Genomic DNA, 25,700 nt, shown 5'->3' with positions numbered 1-25,700 from the left:
CTTTTATGAAACATGTGGTTTGATTTACATGCTCATTTTTTCACATTTTGTATGCAATTTTTAATATGCAGCCCTGCAGAAACAGAAGAGTGAGAGGGACAGCTGAACTATCCAAAGTTGCAGGTAAGATGTTCCCTTGAGATTGGAGGGCTGCTATATACCCGTTCCAGTGCTCACCACTTTATGGAAAACTAGTTGTGGGAGAGATGGTTACTTGTGGGGAGAAGTTTAATATGCACAACTATTGTAAAATAAAAGCATAGTAATCCTCTTCAGATGCACTAATAAAAGAATGCAAAAAGAGCAAAAAAAAAAACAAAAAACCAAAACATTAAGATTGGCATGCTTGTTGTCTCTTTGCCCTCTATTTAGCAAGTTTTGCAGTTTATTTTTAAGCCTTGGCACAACTCTTCTGAATTGCTCTATTGGCTTTTATATTAGACATTCTACATTCAATTTAAACAAGCAGTTATGCCAGTAGCAATGAAAAGAATGCTTGCAGAATCAGTTTTGTTAGAATTACACAGAATATTTTGGCACTATTCCTGGACTTTAAGAACTATCTGAAAAATCATCTCAGGGTTAAAGCATATACAACAGATAAAACAATTTGTCACCGTATTCTGCAAGCAAGCTTTCCAAAGTACTCAAATACAAGTCTGCTAAATGAGCAGCTGCCTTCTCCACCTTCTTTGCTGGTATGACGGAATATTGAACCCTTTTATACCACTGTACAGACACTTTATCCTTTGCAGTCACTCTGTAAATCTTACTTTAGTACCTTTACATACAGGTAAAAAAAAATATTTAAGGATTTATAATTTATTTATTTAAGGGTGTATAGTGTATTTGAACTTCACATTTAATTAAAATAATATTCTCTAATAAAAGGATGAGAGAGAGAGTGAGGAATATAATTTTAAATTCTATTTTCTCAGGGTGAAAGACAGAAACTTAATTAAAAATAAATTAACATTTTACTAACAAATAGTGTTTATGGAACAGGACATTAAAGGAGCTCCTTGCTGGTGAAACAGCATTTATTCATACACTACTGAAAGTTAGAAGGCCTCAAAAACAGTTTTGTCCATGTACTGAAAGAATTTTAAACTGTACCTGTTTGATGGCAGCTTTTGTATGCTAATTAAACACAATCTACCAGTTGCAAAATGGGGTTAGTCTGCTCTTAAGTAATATTAATACATTTATTTATACAATGCCTTTCTGAAGTATTGATTTATTACAGTCAAAAAGCAGTAAATTTAAAAAAATTACACTGAGACACAAAATAACTTGTTTTATTTTTACAGTGAGAAAACAAATGTTACCTTAAAACTGCATTTTGTTGCACACAAAATATGGTTATTTGCATATTATTTTACAGAAAACTACAATGTGTTACTCAGAGAATATGAAACATGGCCCTTTGTTATGGACCTTTCCAAACACCTTTATGATTAGAACGCTAATGTGAAAGTAGTACTGATTATTACTACTATTCACTGTATAAAGTATGAAAATTGAACTTGAAAACAATTCTGTACGGATACCTCTCACTTTGAAATTCAAAAAGCTTTCCAAAAATTACAAAATGTGTTGAAGATGTAGGCAAAGCATAAACATATCATTTAGTACTGACTTTAGTATTTTCAAAAATATACAAGACATCATATGGAAATAAAACAAGATGGGGGAGAGGCAGTCAGTCATTTCTATAGATGTATGAAGCACAATGTAAAACTGTTAAAACTGTAAACTGACTTGAAAGTACTGGAAGATATCACTTGAAGGGATAATAACATGAAAAGAAAAGAATGTATTTTTTGGAATGCTTTTCAGGTCTATATAGTGCGAGAAAACAGTTTCCAACATCAAAGTGCACTTCTACAGAGAGAAAACTGCAACTTACAATTCATAGGTCTTCAACGGTTTTCTTTTGAAAAGCTACGATAGTAGCATGGTGGTTTATAGGGAATTTAAACTTGAAACACCACTTACAACATGGCTTTCCAAAGTCTGCAGTTGCACATATTACCTTATTCAACTTCGATACCATTGTAAATATTAGATATAATAAATAAAAAGATGTGGTAAAACAGGATAGGCAGTAAGATGAGAATTCTGTAGTGGGGTTCAAAGCTGCACTATACATTATTGTGCCATCTTACTTCTATGAAACTAGTTCACTGACCTTTTAAAACCTTTTTTTTTTTTTTGCAAGCGACACATTTTTAAATGGTTATTCATATCCCAACAATGAGCTTCCAGTATCATTGTACATAGCCTTTATAGTGTTTAGCAGCATCAAACAAACAAAAAAGTAGAAGTATTGTTTAAAAAAAAAAAAATTGGCACATTCTAACAAAAGTTTCAATTTGGAAAAATCCAGTTTTTGCTTAGGACTTAAGCAGACTAATTAGAACATTGAAAAATGTACTAAAGTAATTCTTTCAGTTCATTGAAATCTACAAGGATTATTTGTAAATGAGGCCGCTTCCTACTTTGTTTTTGGTTGGGGATGAATTCCAAGGAGAAATAACATAATAGTTCTGGACACAAAATAAAATGACCAGTAGCTCAAATCTTTCCTTGTTTGGCTTTCCATTATCTCAGGTGGGTGTGCAGGACTTCATACACACACACATATACATATATATACATATATATATATATATATACATATATATATATATATATATATATATATATATATATATATATATATATATATATATATATATATACATATATATATATATATATATATATATATATATATATATATATATATATATATATATATATATTTATATTTATATTTATATTAAAATGCACACAAATCTGAACAGCCCTCTTATAAGACCCACCTGTCTTGTAGATCAAAAAATGTGGGAGATCAGAAAAAAATAAATAAAATAAACAAAACTGTATTAAAATAAGAATTCAACATAATTATTTAAGCCAGACCCCCTTGGTTTTGCTTGCTTGTTTTAGAGGCAACTTTGACTCACAATTATCAGCTTTCATGAAAGTGTACATTATTCAGTTCATGGGCAAGCAGTCAAGGGTACATCTTACAGTTATGCTCTTCTTCCATGAGGTCACTTCAATCAGCTGTTAGTTGCTGGATTCAGCTGTGCAAGAGGAACATCCACTGAAGGTCTGGATATGAGACGAAGTGCTCAGAGCAGCCAATGCAATGCGACTTTTTATGCCACATAATTATATTGATTGGGGTTTTCTTTGTCTCGCTCCATATAGTCCCTGTCAATTAGTGACTCTATTCTTTTCTTCAAGTCAGCAGGCTGTAAAATAAACACAATTTTATTAACTATATCTTCACCCTACACATTTCCTCACGCCCCATGATCCAAAAATTTCCATGAAGTAATTCAATTGTTCCATTTGCGAAACAGAAATGCACAGCACCTCAGTAAACCTCAAACAGGATGTATCTGACCAATGTAGTGCATGGTTCTCTGTACAGGCATCCCCCATTTCGCAAAACTAATCTGTACCTGAAAATCCCTTCGTAAGGTGTATTTTGTAATGCATATACATAATTATTATTAATTTAAATGGGGAAAAAATGTTTAGAGCTCCCCAGACCAACTAAATGCTTGTCATTTCTGCTCAAACGCCACCACAATACATGTAAATTATTAAAATTGGTTAGAATTAGTTTAATAATATTAGTCATCAAAACAAATCATAATAAAACATTTAACTTTAATAAAGACTGTATAATAAAAATGTTTACTTAAGTAAGTTGCTTGAGATACGTGAACATAGACTCAGCTGTAGGAGGACAACTGAAACAGTGATTGCATGTCAGCAACATCCAGCACTACTTCATACAGGTTGCAGAGAGGTGAACTGGGAACGACTGTAAAGATGACTGTATGTGAGCACTAGTGAGATGAGTCTGAAAATCTTTGTAATTGTGATAATTCACATTCATTGTTGCTTGTAAGACAAAGAAAGGTATTACATTACATTTATCATGTATCAGAATTTTCACAAAGCTGTTGTTTATAATTAAAGGTTAAGCCTGTTTTCTCTTAGGCTGCTTCAGTTTGTACACACATCTGCATTAAGCATACAGTGCCTTATGAAAGTGGACATCCCCCTCCCTCTGTGTTTGCTCTGTTTTGTTTCATTTACAACCTGAAATTATAATGGATTTTTGGGGTGTTAGCATCATTTGATTTACACAACATGCCTACCATTTTGAAGTTGCAAAGGAATTTTGATTTTGACACAAATAATAATTAAGACAGAATAACAGAAATCATGAGTGTGTGTAGGTATTCACCCCCCAAAGTCTATAATTTGCAGAGCCATCTTTTGCTGCAAGTACAGATTCAAGTCTCTTAGGGAATGTCTCTATTAGCTTAGCATATCTAGCCACTGGGATTTTTGCTTATTCCTCAAGGCAAAATTGCTCCAACTCCTTCAAGTCAGATGGGATGCGTTAGTGTACAGTGATCTTCCAAGTCATGCGACAGATTTTTATTTGCACTGGGCTTCGACTAGGCCATTCCAAGACATTTAAATGTTTTCGTTTAAAGCACTACAGGGTAGCATTAGCTGTCTGTCTTCATCAGTCTCAAATCTCTGGAAGTCTAAAACAGGTTTTCCTTAATAACTGCCCCGTATTTAGTGCCATCCATCATTTGCTCGAATCCTGACCAATTTTCACGTCTCTGCTCATGAAAGACATCCCCAAAGCCTGATGCTACCACCACCATGCTTCTCTGTGGTAATGGTGTTCTCAGGGTGAAGGGACGTGTTGGGCTTGTACCACACATGGCATTTCCCATGATGGCCAAAAAATTCAAATTCATTTGTCTACAGAACTTTCTTCTATATTTTTGGGGAGTCCGCATTATACTGTTATGCAAACTCGAAACATGTTTTCTTATTTTTTCCTTTTAGCAGTGGCCTTTTTTTTCTAGCCACAATTTGAAATACAGGACTTCCAGGCTAAAGAACCCTTTCTTCCCCAAGGCCATTAGAATCCTAAATAACTGACTGGAGTTTAGAACCATGGTCCATCTCATTCTGCCTATCTCACACAACTATATTTGACTTGTCCATCACACACCTACCTGCACATTACACTTTAAACTTCTGTTCTGTTTTTTATACTTTATGCTGCCTTTGTTTCTTATTTATTTGCTACTTATTATTTATGTTTATCTTTATACATTGGTTTGTTAACCATTGGCATTTGGTGTGGACAGCAAGGAAAGAATTTCATTGTACAGGGAAACGTTTTTACTTACTGTGCACATGACAATAAAACTATTTCAAAAAGTCATACTATGTGGAGTGTACGGTTTAAACCGATGCTTTGGACAGATACTCCCATCTCTGCTGTGGATCTCTGTAGCTCTTTCAGTGTCTTTGTTGCATCTGTGATTAATGCCCTCCTTCCTGTTTTGTGAGCTTTGGTATTCAACCTACTCTTGTCAGGTATGTAGTAGTGCCGTAGTGCCATAAATTTACATTCTATTATAATGATTTTAATTGTGCTCCATGGAAAATGCAAAGTTTGGGAATTTTATTTTTTTAAATAACTCAACCCTGATAGAAACTGCTCAAAAAAATTAAAGGAACACTTTTTAATCCGAGTATAGCATCAAGTCAATGAAACTTCTGGGATATTGATCTGGTCAGTTGAGTAGCAGAGGGGGTTGTTAATCAGTTTCAGCTGATTGGTGTTAATGAAATTAACAACAGGTGCACTAGAGGGGCAACAATGAGACAATCCCCAAAACAGGAATGGTCTGGAGAAGCCGTGGAGAACATTATGCTGCCTGTAACATTGTTCAGCATGACCGGTTTGGTGGTGGGTCAGTGATGGTCTGGGGGGCATATCAATGGGGGGACGCACAGACCTCTACAGGCTAGACAACAGCACCTTGACTGTCATTAGGTATTGGGATGAAATCCTTGGATCCATTGTCAGACCCCAACGCTGGTGTAGTGGGTCCTGGGTTCCTCTTGGTGCACGACAATGCCTGGCCTCGTGTGGCGAGAGTATGCTGGCAGTTCCTGGAGGATGAAGGAATTGATACCATTGACTAGCCCCCACACTCGCCTGACCTAAATCCAATAGAACACCTCTGGGACATAAATGGCGCCAGGTTGCACCTCAGACTGTCCAGGAGCTCAGTGATGCCCTGGGTCTAGATCTGGAAGGCGATTCCCCAAGACACCATCCGTCGTCTCATTAGGAGTATACCCTGACATTGTCAGGCATGCTTACAAGTACTGTACATGGGGACCACACAAACTACGGAGTACGATTTTGAGTAGCTGCAATGAAATTTCAGCAAAATAGACCAGCCTGCCGCATCATTTTTTCACTTTGATTTTCAGGATGTCTTTGAATTCAGCCCTCTGTAGGATGATAATTTTCATTTCCATCAAACGATGTGGCATCCTAACACATTACCCAATCCGTATTAGTATAGATATCCAGGACAATTTTTTTTCCCCATTGAGATCTGATGTGTTTTCAAAGTGTTCCTTTAATTTTTTTGAGCAGTTTATACAAAAAACGCATGGGAAAGTTACTTTAATTTTTGCAATTAATGTGGCCTGTTTAACGCATTAAAAAATACTGTCACATCCAGGATTGACAACGAGGCAAATGCCTCAGGCAGTGCTTTGGTCAAGATGCCATATACCACATGTCAATATGTAGTACTGGTGTTCATTTTCTTTATTTATACATATCAACATTGGTACAGGGGAGTGGAAGAAAAAGGGGTAGGGAGAGGGAGTTTTTGGCAGTTCTGGTGTAATGCTAGAGAAAAGTTGAAGGTAAAAATTACATTTTATTTTATTTCATTAAGAAGATCAATTCAATGTCATATCACATAACTGCTAAATAAGTTATCTTTGAGTGGCACGAAAATCAAAACAAGTCTCTAGTATCTCTGTATTTAACTCGCCAGTATGCCAGGTAGCTTGCAGTGCAGACTGCCGTAAGATAACTACAAAAATTCTACAAAATAGAAGTCTAATGATTATCCCTACCCCATGATTCCAGTTTGCAGTGTCTTCACTAATTTATGCAAAGAACACAAAATAACCAAGTAATGGATGGTGTCAGTTTTTAAGTGAGATAGCAGCTAGGGAGATCTTTTTTAGCGTGCCAGGAGCAATGGTGTAGGCGGAGTAGTGTTTTGCAACCTTTTTCTGTAGTGGCACACTTTTTGTAACTGAAAAACTCCAAAGGCACACCACGATTCTTCCAAATAAAAAAGCATTCAATCTCGTAGATGTGCTAAACTGTCTGAAAGTGCGAGACAGGGGGCAGCAAAAGAAAAGCAGCTTGGAAATTACCATTTGCTCTGCGAAAGTCACTGGCAAACACACACCAAGGGAGATGGCTCATGACACGTCTCCTGGCTGCTAAAGTGCTCTAAGTGCTGTGTGTGCAAAATGGTGATCACTGAGCTGTTTTTATGTCGGCTTCTCCAGGTAGTCCTGAACTCCTTGACAGGTCTTGAACACCTGAGGAGAGTGTTTCTCTCAAGTCTGAACCCAAGGGCACTATACTGTTATTTCCATGGCGCGCCGTTTGAAAAACACTTGTTAAAAGTATAATTATCAATTTGTTGATGGTGATGAACAATTGAGGATAGTATTTGCACAGTTTTAACGTATGCCCATTTAAGAGATGCATACTCTTTCAATTAAATGAGCCTTTAGCAGTGCAAAGTCAACAGTCGTTCTGATTGTTATTTACTTTGACAGGTCTGTTTCTCATATACCATACCAATTTGAAAATTAATACATTGGCCTCATTTTTTTATTGCCTTCTTTTCAAATTGCATTTCAGGAAGGCATTTAAAGTTAGGTTGTACTTGCTCAAGTAGTATTATGTTAAAAGTTGAGGTTTAAGGTCACTGTTTAAGCTTAAACTATGCCATTTTTTTTTTTAAATTCCTTTGTATTGATTCTGCAATAATTTTGTGATTGTGTTTATTTACTTCATGACTCATGTATTAATTTTATAATTACATGTTTTAATGTTAAATGTGATTAATTGCAAGTAATTACATACATTTATTTGATAACTTAAATTTTTTTTAAATTGATTCCCAACCCATTGCTAGCTATCATAAAAAGAAACAGTTATTTTCAACTTGCCTTAACTGGGAATTTCAGCTGATTGTAGACCTCTGAAACTAACAGATTATGACTGAGGGTCTTCCTCATTTTCATTATTCGGACAATAGCTGCATCAATCTGATACTGCCTGTCTTGGAATACTCGCTCTGTAGTACTGGCTTGCTCTTCTACCTGAAGGAAATAAAGTAACACTTAAGCTATTTTCAAAAATTGAACACTGACCAAAAATAATTACATTTAGATATTCATACACATTCTGCATAAATCATTTAATAATTACTTATTTGGCACACTGTATTAATCCCCAAGGGGAAAATTATATCTACAGCTTAAAAATACAAGACAGATGTAGTTCATTCTTACTACAACAACAACATTTATTTATATAGCACATTTTCATACAAAATGGCTCAAAGTGCTTAAAGCACTAATTGGATACTGAGGTAAATACCGATTCCAAAAATATGAACCATCAATTGGAATAAAAAAAAAATCTTTGTCCTAAATTATTATTAATCTATCTGTTTTTGATTCTGTACTTTATGCAAAGTGTTTCCAGGTTCATTATAAACAAAAGGGTAGGGAGGAAGTATTAAAATACAAAATACACTACCGTTTCTCTCATTTGAATCTGATTGATCTTTATCCTGAAGAGTTTATGTTTGAAGTCATCATTGCAGGTGAACTTGTCTCCATCTTCAACGTCTTTACTTTTTGGGGTTTTTGACAGAACTCTGGCCTTGCCACAGGCCAGAGACTGTAGAGTTCTCCTTAGCTCACCATCCTCTGTTTAGACAATAACCATTTACAAGAGGTTCATAGTATGTTTCTATACACTTTAACTTTTTTTAAAAGGGGGGGGAGGGGGGGGTCAACAGTGATGGCTTCTCATGGCAATCTAATGAAAATTAAACATTATCACATAAGAAGAAATCTTTCTCATAATAAAGTGCAGGGAGAAAATCTACAAGAAATATACTTTCAAAAAAGGTTTAAAAAAATTAACATTTTCCAAAATGGAAGAAATCACGACTAAGAAGCTGATAATTCAGGACTGCATCTTTTATGTTAGCCAGAGGCTGATGGGGAATCAATGCCCATTTCCTTGACGGAGGTCACTTAAGAAACTCATCAGTGGCAAGGCCCTGGGAGTGAATGAGATCGATCCACAAGTGACGAAGGCTCTGGACACTGTTGGGCTGTCATTGCTGACACACCTTTTCAGTGTTGCGTCGTCATCAGGAGTTATGACAGGAGCTCTCTCAACTAATACTTGCAATGAAACAAGAAACATATTTCAAGAAATTGAAGCTACAACACATGACCTGTTTTGTTTAATAAAAAAACAATTGTTTCTTTTGATGAATGCCCATAAACATCTAAAATCATTATATTAGGTGGTTTACAATTCAATGGCAATGAAAACAGGAAGAATCATCACAGTTTTTAGATAATGTGGTTGCCTACTAACCTATTCCTGTAGCCTGCTTTATTTCATCCAAACTAAATTCTTCACCTTCATTAAACATGAGTAGCACCAATGTTTGGAATAATGACACCTGAAGCTCCTTTTTACCCTGCATTAAAAAAAGCATCATCTTTAAAAATTAAAAATAAAAATGTGGAAAAATAAATTGATCCCTGCCGACATAACCAAATGTACTTAAGGACTTTTACTCTATTATTCCAAGTCAACTAATAAATAGACTAAACAATTTACTATTAAGATATATATTTAAATATATTCAGGAAAATATTTAAGCATTTCTGTTTCCAGAAGGTAGAATTAAGTATTGTTAATTATATTATTTGGCACAGAAACAAAAGCTAAATCCAATATCAATTTATACTAATGCAGAAAATCAGTAACAGCAATGTGAACTTACATATTGTATTTCTGCATTGTCCTCACTGATATTTTATCATCTTTTATATCTTGAAATAAGATGTAACATATTGCTGGAAATTTGTGAAAATGGAAGACATATCCAAGAACTATTCAAAAATTGTGTACTTAACCAATTTCAACATATCAAAAATTTAATTTACTATTAAAGATAGCTCTATCTAAAGATTCATAGTTGCCAAGAATCCTAAATGTTTGTGTTGGCTAGCTGACGAAAGATGAATACTTAATGACATAAGCAAAACAGTGGTTTAATTATGTTTCCTTATAACATGCACAGCATTTGACGACAAATACTTAAGTAAAGCAATCATCACAGGACTTGACATGACTTCTTGTCACAGACAATTTCAAATTCAACAGCTGCAGAATCTCTTTGACTTTGAGAATATCATACTGCATTACATGATTTGGGAGCACAGGGGTGACAGATTACACGATTCCCTCATGACTTTTCATCATAGATGGCAAATCTTATATATTTCACCACTAAAGCACAATGAGGCTGCCTCATTTTGGTACATAACCAACACACAGCAAAACAGAATAAGTGAAAGGGTGTGCAGAATTAAGCAAAAAAACATGGAGAACAATTGCCTAGTTGTTGCCTTTGATGTAGCATGTATGACAAACACAAAATTTCAAATGGGCATCTGTGTGGAATATAATGTTTCTCCCCTCCATTTGCACAGCCCAAAATACTTGCTTTCCTTCATTCTCTGCAACCACCATTTTTCATTACTGATTCAGGGGGCTATACACATTGTACTTTAGGTAGGGCACTCATAAGTTATTAACTCTCACAGACAAAACAGCCCACCCATAACCCATTTAATTCTTTTTGTATAAGGGCTGTTAAGAGTGCTATAGTATGACTGAATTGCTGGGAATGTTATACCACACAACTGACAAAAAAGGTGCGTTAGTATTCTAGAAAAAGCGGCTACAAATTAAAATGATAGGAAAACACAGAGTGTGACACCAACTTAACAATAATTACCACTAGTCAGAAAGCTCTTTTCCTTTTAACTTTATTAATAAACATACAACCTATAACCAAGGTCATGCATTAATTTGCCTTTTCATATATGTAGAAAGAATTACTCGTCTGTGTAACAACTGCAATTATTTAATTCCAGCACAACTTAGAAAGAATAGTAATGATCAATTAGCTGACAATACCTCCTTAAACTCAGCTTTTAGCACACAATGCCCTAGTGTTGATTGCCACTGAAGTTTTCTACCACTGTGTTTTCCCAAGTAAAACGTCTTAAATATTTCTTGAAGCTTTACCATCTTCAAAAAGAAACACAGATGAAAAGTTGTTAAAGGAAGGCAATAAAAACATTTTCCTTTAATTACAATTAAAAATTTAACAGGCAATAAATAACACTTAAACACACTTGTTTACATAAAGATACTATACACAGTTTATGAAGTCTTTCAAGATGTTTCATCAAATTAAAGTTTAATTTTAACCAGAGGAAAAAAAACTTACCATCCTAGAAAGCAGACTTACAGTATGGAATGTTTAATTGGATATCGAGACTACTTGACATTTTAGAAAATGAATCATCATCACTAATGCTACAGTGACTTGTGCCAAGTTTTAACAAGTTACCCCTACTCATCAGGAAAAATGCCATGACAGAGTGCCCTTCAATTAGGATTGCAGTAAGTCTTTTTGAAGAATATAATATTGTATCTTTCCTTCATCATCAACATAAAAACAAAAGTAGTAATAATAATGCATAAGTATATACAAATATATATGAAATTACATTTAACTTTTACACATACAATCTGGGGCGACATGGAGGCGCAGTGGTAACGCTGCTGCCTCGCAGTTAGGAGACCCGGGTTTGCTTCCTGGGTCCTCCCTGCGTGGAGTTTGCACGTTCTCCCCGTGTCTGTGTTGGTTTCCTCCTGGTACTCCGGTTTCCTCCCACAGTCCAAAGACATGCAGATTAGGTGCATTGGCGATTCTAAATTGTCCCTTGTGTGTGCTTGGGGTGTGTGTGTGTGTGTGTGTGTGTGCGCGCACCCTGCCCTGGGTTTGTTTCTTGCCTTGCGCCCTGTGTTGGCGGAGATTGGCTCCAGCAGACCCCCCCGTGACCCTGTAGTTAGGATATAGTGGGTTGGATAATGGATGGATAGACATACAATCTGTAAGCATTAACAGTACATAAAAGTTTATATTTTGAGGGATGCATATGTAATTCACACTCTGGAAGTATTTAACAAAATATTAGAAGAGTATTTATAAATTTCAATACGTAATAGTCTGTTTTATCATTAGCAACTAGACTAATCAGGGTGGCAAAAGAAACTTTTAGACTGCTTAAACTTTAATTTTATACTTTATATAAAAAAAAAAAATTACAATGCCACTAATAAAATGATACACATAAAAAGAACATGTATACAATCACCATGTCGGGCACCTTGGTGGTCTGTATTTAAAAAAAATATATATATATATATATATATATATATATATATATATATATATATATAATATATTTTTATTAACATACTGACCTCAGGAGGTAGATGCACTTCCATAGGCACATATGTTGGCCAGTAGCCCATTGTAAGGATGTTTACTGTCAGCTCAATATTACCAGGGACATTTTGACATTGCATGTACTGAAAAACAACAAGCACATTAGTTTAGAATAATGTTTTTCCAAAAATAACTTTCGTTCATGATAATATCCATGTTTAAAACTTCAATCAGACTACAGTATTTTTGGATATGCAAGGACAATTTGTAGACATAATTATCAATGTAATAGATGTACAATCTGAATAAAAACTGTACTTAAATACTGTAATTTTACTTGAAAAGGCAACAAATTGACAAACTAAGCAATAAATTAATCCCACAGAAATGGGAGACGTGACTAATTTACTCATATTTTGATTTACTTTAATTTATTGCACAATTTGATGGGCTAAAATTTCACTGAAGCATGACCACACAGCCAACAACAAAATACCAGAAAGTTTTAAGCAAATTTCTTAGGGTGAAGACTGAAGACCAAAATAGGTTTTAATGCACAAGTTTTAATCATTTGCAAAAATAGGCACCAATTCTAACAATTGCACTCATTGCCTCTAAGCTAAAGACAGAAATTCATGTTTGCAAAGCAGTTGTTTTTTTTAATCTTAAGTACTAATACCCAGTGCCCAATTGTAATTATTTTACTGGCGTGGTTTTTGCCTAAATTGTACATTATCATTGTCACAAACATTTGCAATTGCCAGACAATTTAACATTTATAAGCTTTACTACAGACCTTTAGTAGCACTACTGTTTATGTAACGACTACAATGAGTCTTACTACACAGTGGATTTAAAAACAGGCTTATATACACAAAATTATATTTAATAATCAAGTTTGTGGCTGGTCTCACTGACATTCAATAAGCTGTTTGAATAATGGGAAGTTTTAAGAAAAAGGTGCATGTTGAAGTGAAAGACATTGCATGACACATTTCAAAGGGAGTTGATGAATCCATAGTTTCAAGTTCTACATTGTACTCTACAGTTGGCCATAAATGATCATGTATGGTCTTTGCTAGGAGAAAAAACGTTCAGTCATTTTAAGCATGCTCAACATGGCTTCCAAACACAGCAAGGGATGTTCCAACAGAACACAACTATAAGGAGAAACAACCACCTTTATATGATACAATGACTGGTTTAACATAAGCATACAAATTGTCATGCATAGCAGACTTCGAAGTTGCCTGCAAAACAAGGTGAAAATATGATTAAGCTGCCTACTCCTTTCCAACTAGTGACATTACAAATTCATTTGAAATTTCTAACTTTGGTATATTCCCTTAAAATAATTGATAAGCAAATTCAATGAATCAGACCATAGGATTAAATAAGCAAAATACACACACAGGGGATTCATCAAAGCTTAAATATGAAAATCCATAACACACCAAACAGCTTGCTTTATATGAACCACCTTTATTGTAGAGTTGTAGGTCTGTTTTTCACTAGTATAATTATAATATTGATAACATAACACTTTGAAGAATGCTGCTGAAAATGTCAAACCTCTTTAATAAAGATCAAGTGCAAGGGATAAGTGGTAAAGCAGAGGCGAACAGGTTTTTTTTTTTTTTTTAAGCATTTTTGCTTTATATTACATGCATGCAACTTTCCCTTCATTGAAGCTGAAGGGCTGATATTTTGCTGCTCTTTAGCTTTTTACACAGCAATGCAGTAACTAGTCTCATGGGGCCAGACATGATTCTCAAACGAGAACACATGTCTGGGGACATCCTGTTCAAAAATGTATAGTGAACAGCAGCAAAATCCTGCACTGCAAAGGATATACCCACGGTGCTTCTTCCTAAAGCACAGGCCGCCAATACCTCCAGTCTGTGCATTTTAAACTGCCACTGATGTATTGGGGAGATACAAAAAGATACTGAACAAAAGACTTGACACTGATAGAAACCAAAAAAAGTAGCACAAAGTAAATGAAGCTTAATAATTAATTTGCATTTTGTAATGAGTGTTGTAACAGTGGAGACAGACAAACACAGACATAGACCACCGCAGCCGATGAACACATATTTGAGAAATGCCTCTGTCTGCTACAATATTTTTCTGTTATTTTAACTACTGCATCACTATGTGACAAAACAGCAGCAAACAGAGTTTAGATAAGCATTGAGGTCTATGGATATATAACATGGCAAAATACAGCGGCTATACTGTCACAGCAGGTTTGCTTTTCTAGTTAGACATTAATGGTAAAATTTCTTTAGTTATTCATTTAGCTGTCCTTTCAGAAGGCGGATGCTGTGCAGCCTTCTCCCCGCTATTATTGGGGTCAGGCAGATATATTGATTGGGATATTTTGAGTACAAATTCTATCTCCTGGGACTCTTCGTTATCAGCTCTCTTAACGAGAATCCTTTTGACGGGTGCGACACACAGTTTACTTCAAATGTATATTTTGTCGTTTACATTTTTACAAGCATACAGTGCATCCAGAAAGTATTCATAGCGCATCACTTGTTCCACATTTTATTATGTTACAGCCTTATTCCAAAATGGAGTAAATTCATTTTTATCCTTAGAATTCTACACACAACACCCCATAATGACAACGTGAAAAAGGTTTGAGGTTTTTACAAATTTATTAAAAATAAAAAAAACTTAGAAATCACATGTACATAAGTATTCACAGCCTTTGCTCAATACTTTGTCGATGCACATTTGGCAGCAATTACAGCCTCAAGTCTTTTTGAATATGATGCCACAAGCTTGGCACACCTATCCTTGGCCAGTTTCGCCCATTCCTCTTTGCAGCACCTCTCAAGCTCCATCAGGTTGGATGGGAAGTGTCGGTCATTTTAAGATCTCTCCAGAGATGTTCAATCGGATTCAAGTCTGGGCTCTGGCTGGGCCACTCAAGGACATTCGCAGAGTTGTCCTGAAGCCACTCCTTTGATATCTTGGCTGTGTGCTTAGGGTCGTTGTCCTGCTGAAAGATGAACCGTTGGCCCAATCTGAGGTCAAGAATGCTCTGGTGCAGGTTTTCATCCAGGATGTCTCTGTACATTGCTGCAGTCATCTTTCCCTTTATCCTGACTAGTCTCCCAGTTCCTGTCGCTGAAAAACATCCCCACAGCATGATTCTGCCACCACCATGCTTCACTGTAGGGATGGTATTGGCCAAGGATAGGTGTGCCAAGCTTGTGGCATCATATTCAAAAAGACTTTAGGCTGTAATTGCTGCCAAAGGTGCATTGACAAAGTATTGAGCAAAGGCTGTGAATACTTATCTACATGTGATCTCTGTTTTTTTATTTTTAATAAATTTGCAAAAACCTCAGGTAAACTTTTATCACGTTGTCATTATGGGGTGTTGTGTGTAAAATTCTGAGGAAAAAAATTAACTTAATCCATTTTGGAATAAGGCTGTTAACATAAAAAAATGTGGAAAAAGTGATGTGCTGTGAATACATTCCGGATGCACTGTAGCAGCCAGTTCTTTCAAGCATACATTGACTCCTACACTATCATTGTAATGCTGAACAACAGTGAGCACATGCAGCACCAATGACCTTGTATCATTCACATTTACCATTTGTCCATTGATGCCGTTGAATGCCAGCGTATAATCTGATGCTACAGAAATATTTTTTCTTGCAACAAACTATTTCCATTTTTAAGACATGTAATGTGCTCTCTGCACATGCAATACACATTTCTATGTCTAATAGGGCTTTTCTAGGAGACCTTTAAACTGTAGATGGTTCATTGAAAAATTGATGCATGTCTGTGGAATCAGGTTAAAGACAGCACCTCTGATCTTTGCAGTTTAAAATAACTGCCCCTATTAGGAGCACCAGCCTTCAGGAGACATTGGATTGGTTTAGAAACGTGACCCCTCAGTGAGTCTAATTGTTCCCACCCAGTTTTACGTACAATTCACTCATGGCCATCTCCAGACATATATATATATATATATATATATATATATATATATATATATATATATATATATATATATATATATATTATACGCCTAGCTTCAGCGAGACTATGTAGTAACAAACTACAATGAACTATTATGTGAATACAGAATAATACCAACACCCAATATTGCTGTATCTTGTGATTAGTGCTCGTTAAGTAATGACCAATAATTTATGTAATTTGGACATATCTTCAGAATCTGTAAAATCTTCTTAATCCAAACTTTCAAGCTGCTGGATGTATTTTCAGAACAGAATATGTGACATTAAGTGGATGCAAGACATTAATGATTGAAATAAGAGTGACAAAATACCACTTATATATATTAAAACAATAAAAAAAAGTGTCTGCTTTCACTAATATTGAAAAACAATAGGCTTATGAATTCTGTGGGACAAATTTTACTGTTAGGAGAATGAACATAAGCAAAGGCATTAAACAAGGCTTCTATCAGACTCTTAATAACATAAGTGACACCCAGTCATTTGAAACTTTACATGCTAATTAAGTAAGTCAACACCAACATTGCATTATTTAATTGTAACAAATGTATAATCAAAGTTGTTCAGATGAATTAGGGGTTACAAATAACATTAAAGCATGCACTTTACATAGAAATGTTAGAGAATTATATCTGCATGAAATTAAAATAACATTAAAAAAATTAGTAGTATTTCAAGAAACACATTACCTAAATAAAGAATGAGTTACAAGTTAACATTAATATATTCTGTTAAGATTAAATTGGTTTACTTTGTCTTACTTGTTTAAATTGAACCATTATGTCTTTAGAAAGCTCCATATCTTTAAACATTCCTTCAAGTTTGCTTGTGAAAGCAGCTCCACATTCTGAAATACAGTGTTAATTCATTAGTACAAAAATGCAAAAGGTGTTTATAAACAGTATTCAAAGGAAACAAAGTTTAACTTATTATGCTTTAATACAGAATTTCATACCAACCATGTTTAAGTTTTGACAACATTGATTTTTCTGCATCTACAGAAGCACTCTTGCCAACCAGCAACCTCTTCGCTAAATCTTTTTTGTAAAATGCTTCAAATACATCTTTACCTGAGTAGAACGAGAGAAATGGAATTAACTCAATACATTAAAAATTATAAATTATCTACAAATGGTTAACCTTAAACTTCGTTGTCTAAAAAAACTGTTATTCTCTATAGCGTATATTAATGTATCATAAGCCAGGTTTCCACCCAAGGAGTTTTTGCGAAAAAATATTTAGCGCTTCAAATTTTAGCTGATGGAAATGCTAATTATCGATAAAATGTTGTACATGTCGACATAATATTTTTCCGTTTAACTTTAGCACATAAATTCCATATCGATACTTCAGATATCGCAAAAACTACATTGGAAACATTTTTTGTCGGAAAAAAAAGGGCTTTAACGCAAATAAATGTGTCATATGATACATTTTCATCACGTGCAATCAAAACGAGAATAGCGGAGTGGTTCGCATGGTCTGATGAAGAGCCTCGTTATTTCTCGTGATGAGCCAATGCAGTAGCGGATAGGCTGGGTCTCCTGCTACTAAAAGGGGTACCTGAACTCCCTCCACATCAACTGTAGCTTGGGGGTGTCTCTCAGGATGTCTAAATAATACAAAAACCGCAAAGGTAGTTTACTGTGCCAGTCAAAATATTTAATAATGTGTATTTCATTATCTAAACATTTTTTTCTTATTATTAAATGGCAGATGTTTTAGCATATATGAGAAATTCTCTCATTAATATTAACTTTAGTTTTTTTTTTATTAAACGTCGTTATTTTGTATTAATTCAAATTTCAGTTTTAATTAAAAACCTTAAGGGAAGCAGGTTACAGTACTAATTCAGTTGTTATCGCACAGAGAAGGGATGTTGAAAGGTAGGCTCACCTGTACAGATCCGATGCTGCAAACATAGCTGCATCATGGGCACTGCCAACGCAAATGTCTCGTATCATGCACCTGTCATCAACAAGGGCCTGGAGAACAATAGATGGCCAGCCTTTGTGATTAATGTAATCGCGGTAGCCTTCCGTCGGGGGAAGAATAGGCACATGCGTGCCATTCAGCATACCGTAAATCTGTGGCACAAGATGCACCAAGGAATTGCGGTATGCAATTTCATTGGCCTCCACTACAGTCGGAAGTCTGATATAACGCTGCATTAATTTTTCTTTAATAGCGGTGCACACAGCATATACACATCGATGGACGGTAGTTTTACCAACCCCGAAAGTTTCTCCAACTACTCTATACTCGGCGCAGGTTGCCAGCTTGTAAAGGGCGATGGCAATCCGCTTTTGGGTTGGAACCGTGGTCGATGGCAACCTGTGATTGGCGCAACATCAGGACTGATGAATTCACACAACATCTCAAACGTTGGCCGTGTCATTCTAAAATATTGCAGCCAGAGATTTTCTGTGAAGTGTCTCTCCACCACCTCCTCCCAGAAGGTCTTATTTCGTCGTCTCTCCCATACCCGTGGGTTTCATCGCACTGGGGTACTTTCTTCGAGCTCTAGGGCTATCGGACAAGCAACTGCTTCATTCTGCTGTCGTCTTCGGATATTATGTACAATTCCAATTATTTGTGAAACTGAAATAACAGTAAGCTGGCAAATTTCAAAAAACTGTCTAAATAATCTCTCCATTTCTTTGTTTCTTTGTTTAGTGGAGGGGGTGTAACGTGGAAAACAAAAGGTAGATAATTTGCGACATACAGAAAATTATGTATGGAAATGGCTCACGGGCAGATTTTTTTTCGCGATACAACAAAACTTATGCGACAGTTCGTTTTGGGGGGGGATGACGTCATCACGCACACCATTTTATCAATAAAAAGCCAGTTGAATGGAAACAGGCTGCAGACAGCAAATTTCGCACATTTTTTTTAACGTATATTCTGTTTGTCGATAACAAAACGTCGCAAAAAACTGGATGGAAACTTGGCTATATACTGATAAATTAAATATTTGTTTCCCTTAACATTTTACTCATTGTCAATGTAATCATTAAAAATATAAGCAAAACACTGGCCTAAAATGACTATCAATGACAATACTGAATTTTTTTTTTCATAAAATGGTGGAAACATCTAATTTTAAAACTTAAAAGAAAAGAATGGCAACTAAAGCATCCTGAGAGAGAAGGAAATAAAAAAAAAACACCTCAAAAGTCAGTAGTAAAATGAGTACAGGGTGTAAACATTTCAAACATATACAACTATTTAAGGTAATTAAAAATAAGTATCATACCATAAATAAATCTAAATATGATCATGATCTTATCCAACATTTTTTCTAACTCTTCATCAGTTGCTTCTTTGTTACCAGCACGGAGCTTGGAATCAACATACTTTGCTAAAAAAAAAAAAAAAGGAAAACCTAAAATTAGCAATTCCCATTTGAATACTAAACAGTATAATGGAACACAACTTGTTTAAATAAATGAAAACATAGCAAGTGTAATTTAATGCTTCAAAAACAATCTAGGAAACTCTGCATTCAACCCCCACCACACAAAATGCTATATGATTAGAGAGCTCAGTCTAAAATGGTAAAATTTAAAAGACTGAGCAAAAGCTTGATATTTACTTTAGAATTATGTTAATAGTAGGGATGCACCGAAATTTCGGCCGCCGAAAATTTTCGGCCGAAATAGCATTATCGGTTTCGGCCGAAACGTAAGAAAGCGCCGAAAATAAAAGCCGAAATTGTCGCCACGCCTCCCCCATCCTCCCGTCTCGTCAAGGCTGTCATTACGCATCAAACACGGAGTATGTCGGCGGTTTGGAAGCACTTCAAAGTTTCAGATGAGGACAGCAAAGTTGCAATATGCAACATTTGCTCTGCAAAAGTTTCAAGAGGGGGTTCAACAGCAAAGACATTTTCGAATACAGGTTTAATACACCACCTTAAGTCAAGACACGCAATTGAATTTGAGGAATACCGTCAAACAACGTTGGTTAAAACTAAGCCAACTAGCACATCAACACCCTCGGTTGCCACATTTTTCGAAAAAATTAAGAAATTTGCAAATGACAGTGCTAAAGCACGTGACATAACAGAGAAAGTAATGGAATTCATTGCTTTAGATGACGAGCCGTTTTCAGTCGTGGAGGACATCAGATTTCGTAGGCTAATACACCACATTGAGCCGCGTTACACACTGCCAAGCAGACGGTATTTTGCAGAGACCTCTCTACCTGAAATGTATGACCGTGTTGCAAAACATGTTCATGAGCTCATGACCACAGATATCTCTGCTCTAAGTTTTACCACAGACATATGGAGCTCTGACGTTAGTCCAACTAGCATGCTCAGTTTGACAGCGCAGTGGATAAACGCGAGTTTAAATTGCAAAACATTCTGCTTCATGCACAGGAGTTTGTCGGCTCACACACTGCAGCAGCAATATCCGATGCTTTGGCTAACATGTTTGAAACTTGGAACATAGACAAGTCTAAAGTGCATGTGATTGTGAGAGATAATGCACAAAACATGATAAAGGCTATGGATGACAGTGGATTAAAGAGCATACCTTGCATGGCACACACGCTGCAGTTGGCTGTGAATGAGGGAGTGCTTAGTCAGCGGAGCATATCAGAAATCACAGCAACTGGGAGAAAAATTGTGGGACATTTTAAGCATTCTCCGCTTGCTTATTCCAGACTACAAGATTTGCAAAAACAGTTTGGGATGCCAACAAACGACTACAGCAAGATGTGGCCACTCGCTGGAACAGTACATACTATATGTTGCAAGGATTACTTGAACAGAAGCGGGTTTTAGCTGCATACATGACAGATCACGACCTGCCAGCAACTTTGAGTGCACATCAGTGGATGTTGGTGGAAAACATTGTCTCTCTCTCGCCCCATTCGAACTGTTAACCAAGGAAATAAGCTCAGCTCAAGCGTCTGTTGCTGAAGTTATTCCACTGATCGCAGCACTGAAGCGCCTGCTTGGAAAAGAGGCGGAAACAGATCATGGCGTAAAAACAGCTAAAAAAACTCTACTGGAGGCTGTTAACAAACGCTTCCAAGACATTGAGTCCAACCCTCTTACGGCATTGCAACAATATTAGATCCACGCTTTAAAGACCATTACTTTGACGATGAGAAAAGGCAGGATGTACGCGAAATGGTGCAAACAGAGCTTACGGCTCTTGAAACCTCTGGTGAAGCACAAGCCGCGACGGGGAGAACAGAGCAAACTGTGCCTGAGAAACGGTCACGTACAAGTGATGAGGTGCACATTCCTTCGCTTTCTGATATGTTTGACTAAATTTTACAGGAAAGCGCCCCAACCCACAGCGTGTAAGAGCAAGCGCAGCCTCACAAGAAGTAGCAACCTATCTAGCTGAACTACCCATTGGCAGAAGTGACAATCCACTTGACTACTGGCGCGCGAACAAAGATCGCTTTCCTTTGCTTGCATGGACTGCGCGCAAGTACTTATCTGCCCCAAGCACCAGCACAGACAGTGAGAGATTATTCAGTGCAGCATCTCATGTTCTTGATGAGAACAGAAATCGTCTCTCCAGCCAGAAAGCTGAACAACTTTTGTTCATAAAGAGAAATCTGCCACTTTTGCTAAAATAAAAGCAGCCTAATTTGATGTTGTTTACAGTTAAAGGTTTGATTTATTTATTCTGTTATTGCAATGTTGTTTTGCACAGTAATTTAAAATTGAAGAAAAACGTTTAATGCAGGTAATATTTTGCACAATTCGTAAAGGCACTAAAAGCTAGCACAGACTGAGTGATTTTATTCAGTGCAGTATGTTCTTCATGAGAAGAGGAACTGTGTCTTCAGCCAGAAAACTGAAAAACTTTTGTTCATAAAGATAAACCTGCTTCTTTTGCTTAAATTAAAAGCAGACCAATTTAGTGTGTATAGTTATGTTGTTTACAGTAAGAGGTTGGATTTATTTATTTTTCTTCTGTTTGTGCACTGTTGTTTGGTACAGTAATTTAAAATTGAAGTAAAAAAGCAGCTAGCATTTTTTTTGCACAATTTTGTTACAGAAAGAAATTTTATTTAGTTTTGTTATTGTTAAACAGCCTTATTACTGTTATTTATTATCAATAAAAGTTTGATTGCTTAATTAATTTGTAGTTTTTTTAATACAAACAAAAAGAAAATATTTTAAACATGTTTTTTAATGAAGCCATTTTCGGTTTCGGTATCGGTTTTCGGCCAAGTGCATCCAAAAATTTCGGTTTCGTTTTCGGCCCAGAATTTTCATTTCGGTGCATCCCTAGTTAATATGCTTTAAGTTCTGAAGCAATTCTGAAAGGATTCTTATTTTTTCCCCAGACTGATACAATGCAGATTATTGCTACTGAGTTATAGAGGCTAGATTAGGATTCTTCCAGTTCAGTTAAATAACTTTCTCCAATTAATGTGGTATAGTGTATTTTTCATAGCACACTTTTATCCATTTGGTATTACTTCAAATATTGTTAAGGCATTATGACTAATTTTAAAACCAAGGCTATCCAAGGGATGCTCTGTCCAAATGGGTTCAAGTGTAGAACACTCCAAAATATGTATAAATGGTACATACGCACAAAAATGATGCGTACACCCATTTCCATGTTCACTTAGAAATGTATGAAATCTGTAAAGCCACGCTCATTTCCACATTTGTCCGTACGCCATATTTTAGTGTGAATTCTACGCACACCGTTCAATAGAAGGCCCCTGGTGATGCAGGCATATGATGACACTGCTCACTAGTTGGATCTTGCCCTGGGTACATTTTAGACTATCATCAAGGCTACATTCCTTGAACTTTAATCATGAAAACAAGTATCGCCTCAGGGAAAAATAAAGGTGAAAGATGAGGGAAGGTAGGTAGGTTGCTTTTAAACAAAATGTATATATAAAAGAAAACATATGTTGTTAATAGTTCAAATGATGCAAATACATTATCAATATTAAAGGTCACCAAATGTCAAAAACCTTAGCATCTTCCACAGATTGAATAATGCATGGGTTAAAAAAGGCTGACAGAGGTGATTATCATGCATTGAAGCCACAGATAAGAGATTGTCGACCTTAAAATATGTCTTACATTGGTTCCATATATTTAATAACAAACTGAACAACTGTCGTCATTTTACAATATTAAGAGTTGAATGGAGGACAAAGTACAGTCTACTAGGAAGAATGGGATTTCCTTTACATTGCTGACCAAGCAGGTATAGATTCATGGACTTCTGACAATTTCCAATATTTTATTGTATATCTGCAGTTCAGTAACAAAACTAAGTTAATTAGTGCGATGCTGACTTCTGCTTTAGATTGCTATATTTTAAAATGTGGCTGTTTTGATGTTACAACTGACATGTTATAATCTTATTGATGTAAACAGTGATGCACTGAAAGAGGTATAGGAACTTTGAAGGGATTTTCATTTTGACAATTATGATGCTTCTAAGTAAAACAAAATGTAGGGAGGACCATCTATTAACTTCTTTTTTTGGAGTTTTCCAGCACACTACATTTTACATTTCATAGTTTCTTCTAATAGATTTTCCCAGAAATTTAAAATACCCTGATAAAGGTCAGTAAAAAAGTATCTAGCCTGGTTTGACATGAAAATTATTTACATGCCTAATTTATTATTAAATTATGTCTTGTTCATCTCATATTACTTTGCACTTTCTCACAAATAACTAAAAATGACAGTATATGATAAAAATACTGTCAATCAACTACTTTTCAATTAACTTGTGATGCTTATTTCTAAGTGACTTCAGAGATGGTGATTACTAAGGAAGTACCTTGTACTCGCGTGTAAAGTGTCAAATTAAGCAGCATTTTGGAATTGTAGGTCATGTATTGAAAAGTTGCTCATTAATGCATTAGATTCATAGTTTATAGGAAATTGTATCAGCTACTTTATATTATAATGAATTAAGTATATGGCATTTTTCTAAATGTTAAGTACAAAAAAAAACTTTAAATACTGTTCATAATTCTGAAAACTAACAATTCAGTACCAGATTGAAATGCATCAGGGACACAGGTGCTTATGAAAGACTGACTCACAAAGCCTGGCAGAGTAAACTTAAGGTCTAAGCATGCATGGATGGCTCTGGAACTGGCCTACTTGTATTTACTGATAACAAATTGTAAATGGGCAGAAAGAACTTTTTCACGTATGAAAAAAGTGCCTCAAACTCACTGGTTAATCTCTGACATGTAGACAGTAATGAACCAAGTCAAGACAGCCAACCAAATAGTTTACTAGGTAAAGAGAAATAGACAAAAAACCCAAAATACTCACCAATTAGTTCTGCTGGCTTATTGGGTCTTTTATTAATAAAGGTTTCAAAAGCTTCCTTCATAGCATTTACAAATTTTTCATTCTTTAGAAAGCAGACATCAATGATATGATCAACTTTGTCCTTGAAATCCAGCAATTCTTGGACCATGGTCTTATCCTTCTCAGGATTAATTACAATTGTACTTCCAAATGCCTGTAGGGATTGGCCACACATACATACTCTTACACTTTGTATAAATAGTTTTCACAATGGAAGTATAGGAGTTATCTTTGATACCTCACAGATTAAGAACAGAGTCTGAATGCTGCTTAGGACATATTTTGTATTAATACTTTTAACATTTTCCAACAATAAAAAACACAGAGAAATAGATTAAACAGTAACTTCAGTTTACTCCTGTTTAAGTTGTGTGAATTATTGCAACTATTCATCCATTTTCTAACTCAGATAACTAGTCAAGGTATGTGGCAAAATGGTGCTTTTCTCAGCAGCTATGGATGTAAAGTAAAAAACAGTCTTAGATGGAGTAACCTCCAATATAGGGAACACTCGTGCATATATCCACATTGGACTAACTGACATTACCAACAAGTCCCCGGCATGTGTTTTGAACTTGGGACTCTGGTGTAACCATAACTTGGAATATGAGGCAGCATCACCTGCATCAACTAAAGCAGGAAAGTAAAATTATAAAAGCTATAATGAATGGGAATAATCATGCAGTACGATACTTCTGGAATATTGCCAACACCTGTTAATAGGCAGTGGCACAAATATATATTTAAAAAAAAAAGTAACCAATGCATAATTACAACTGATGG

General features: G+C 35.6%; 1 protein-coding gene across 1 annotated transcript in view; it reads right to left on the bottom strand.

Annotated features, from left to right (window-relative positions):
• Positions 1-2,812: 2,812 nt before the first annotated feature.
• cul4b (cullin 4B) overlaps positions 2,813-25,700 on the bottom strand; it is a 66,921-nt gene continuing 44,033 nt past the window's right edge. The window contains exons 11-20 of the mRNA XM_039766072.1: positions 24,879-25,071; positions 19,836-19,940; positions 17,536-17,646; positions 17,338-17,423; positions 12,599-12,706; positions 11,240-11,353; positions 9,623-9,728; positions 8,765-8,937; positions 8,170-8,322; positions 2,813-3,305 (exon numbers count right to left, since the gene is read on the bottom strand). Coding sequence (XP_039622006.1) covers positions 3,210-3,305; positions 8,170-8,322; positions 8,765-8,937; positions 9,623-9,728; positions 11,240-11,353; positions 12,599-12,706; positions 17,338-17,423; positions 17,536-17,646; positions 19,836-19,940; positions 24,879-25,071 — 1,245 coding nt within the window. The 3' untranslated portion in view covers positions 2,813-3,209. The remainder of the gene's footprint in view (positions 3,306-8,169; positions 8,323-8,764; positions 8,938-9,622; positions 9,729-11,239; positions 11,354-12,598; positions 12,707-17,337; positions 17,424-17,535; positions 17,647-19,835; positions 19,941-24,878; positions 25,072-25,700) is intronic.

This window comes from Polypterus senegalus, chromosome 10, assembly GCF_016835505.1.
Source record: "Polypterus senegalus isolate Bchr_013 chromosome 10, ASM1683550v1, whole genome shotgun sequence".
In the NCBI taxonomy this organism is placed as follows: Eukaryota; Metazoa; Chordata; class Cladistia; order Polypteriformes; family Polypteridae; genus Polypterus; species Polypterus senegalus.
This window is presented reverse-complemented; position numbering and strand designations above follow the sequence as displayed.